We start from the raw sequence: 1,816 nt of genomic DNA on the forward strand, positions 1-1,816 counted from the left end.
GTTCAGCAGAAAAGCACCTTTCCTATGGTTGGCCAGCACAGCTCACAGATAGGGGCAGGGAGGGGCCCATACTGTCCCTGGGATTTGGGAACAAGCACTGGACTGGCCAAGGATTGGGGTATTTTATGCACTGGATTCTCATGGCATGGCATTTTAGGGGCTAACATTCTGGGAGCCAGGAGCCAGGGGAGATGCCTGGGGCCTAGACTTGCTGCTTCACTCACTAACCCCAGCTAGGTGCCAGTGTAACTGCCCTCAGTCCAGTGAGGCTACTCCTCCTTGACAGAGGAGGGCAAAAGGGACACTGGGCCTTTTCTTTACAGCAGGGGGAGAGCCCAGGGAGACAAGCCAAAGGAGCTGCTTCTGGGGTGAGCATGTTTGGCCTAAGTCAGCTCAGACCAGATGCAAATCCTGCCTTTCTGCCCCATCGCTACCTCCTGTCAGGGGTGGTGCATGGCTGCTGGCATCACCATCACAGAGCACCACCAAGCTGCCAAAACTCTTCATCCTAATGTCTTGTCCAGGGGATCCCATTATGCCTTGGGAACATCCTGTCCCTTAGTCCAGGTGGATGAAGATGAGTGGGGTCCTCAGTGCACCATGGACACAGGCTCCATGGCTCTGGCCCTGGGGCCACATTGTTAAGCTTGTTTCTTGCATTCATGAAGGCTAGAAACTCTAAATATGCCAGCAGAGTGGCATATGCATTCCCCTGTCCTTGGCTGGACGGAGCCTGTAGCAGGGCCCTTAAGTCCTGGTTCCCTGGTCTGAGAGAGAGGGGCAGCATATAACAGAGCACTGAACTGTGAAGTCTGCAAGGGACCCAGCTGTTAAATACTCAATGTTGCTCAATCCCATGGAACAAGATCTAATACAAAGTCCCCTGGGGATTATTCCAGCTGCCTGTTCTGGGCACTGCTGCCAGCTGCCCCTGGGGCCCCATGGGACCCACCTCTCTGGGAGCTCCTGTGGCACGAAGGTCAGCACATGGCTCCAGAGAGCTGGGCTGGCAGCCCCACGGCTGTCAGGGGAGAAGGTCCAGGACAGCCATGTTCTCCTTTCTAGCATGTTTCTCCTGGCTGGCAGGGAGGGCCAAGCCAATAGTGCCTTAGGCCCTGAAGGCTACTCCAGACCCATCTTTTTTGAAAACCCTATGGCTGGGATGGGCTGACACTCTGGGGTTTGCTGATGCCACCCACACCAATGGAAGGACATAGGCCTCAGTGGGGTTGGTGGCTTCCCTCCTGGCTCCTGTGTGGTCCATGGCGGAGGCTCTGCTTGGGGCAAAAGCTATCAGCATAGCACAGAGCCGGGCAATGGCTCAGGGAGCTGATGGCAGTGAACCATTGCCTGCAAGAGTCTGTGGCCTGCTGAAACCCTAGGGCTTGGGCGAGGAAAAACAGGGAAGAACAGCAGGGGCAGGCCCTGCCGCATGCCCAGCATGTGCTGAGTGAGCACAGGGGACTCACCGGTAGTGGAAGGGCGCCACAGTGGCGGTGACAGGGTGACTCTGCTGCGGGGCTGTGGAGAAGCTGATGGCCCCAGAGTGTAATGCTGGCCCCTTATTCTGTGCCAAGCTGCTGGTGTCCAAGGAGCTCACCGGGGGCCTGTCCTCCCTTGCACAGGGCTTGGGCACCCCACTGCCTTTCCAGGTCACTTCTGATGCCCACTGGCCCTTCAGGGGGCAGCTCTGCGGCCTCTTAGCACTGAGTGTGTCCTGGGGCCCAGGCAGCCCACTCTCACTGTGCAGGCTGAAGCGGGAGGGGCTCTTCCCTTGCAGCTGAGGTGTCTTGGGCAGTTCAGCAAGGCCACTGGG

The 1,816-nt window shown here is 57.8% G+C and overlaps 1 protein-coding gene across 3 annotated transcripts in view; it reads right to left on the reverse strand.

Moving 5' to 3' along the window:
- NAV1 (neuron navigator 1) overlaps window positions 1-1,816 on the reverse strand; it is a 243,154-nt gene that overhangs the window by 173,104 nt on the left and 68,234 nt on the right. For all 3 annotated transcript variants that reach the window (XM_025211157.1, XM_014522734.2, XM_025211156.1), the window contains exon 3: window positions 1,470-1,816. In XM_025211157.1, coding sequence (XP_025066942.1) covers window positions 1,470-1,816 — 347 coding nt within the window. The remainder of the gene's footprint in view (window positions 1-1,469) is intronic.

Source organism: Alligator sinensis, unplaced genomic scaffold (genome assembly GCF_000455745.1).
Source record: "Alligator sinensis unplaced genomic scaffold, ASM45574v1 scaffold766_1, whole genome shotgun sequence".
Classification (NCBI taxonomy): domain Eukaryota; kingdom Metazoa; phylum Chordata; order Crocodylia; family Alligatoridae; genus Alligator; species Alligator sinensis.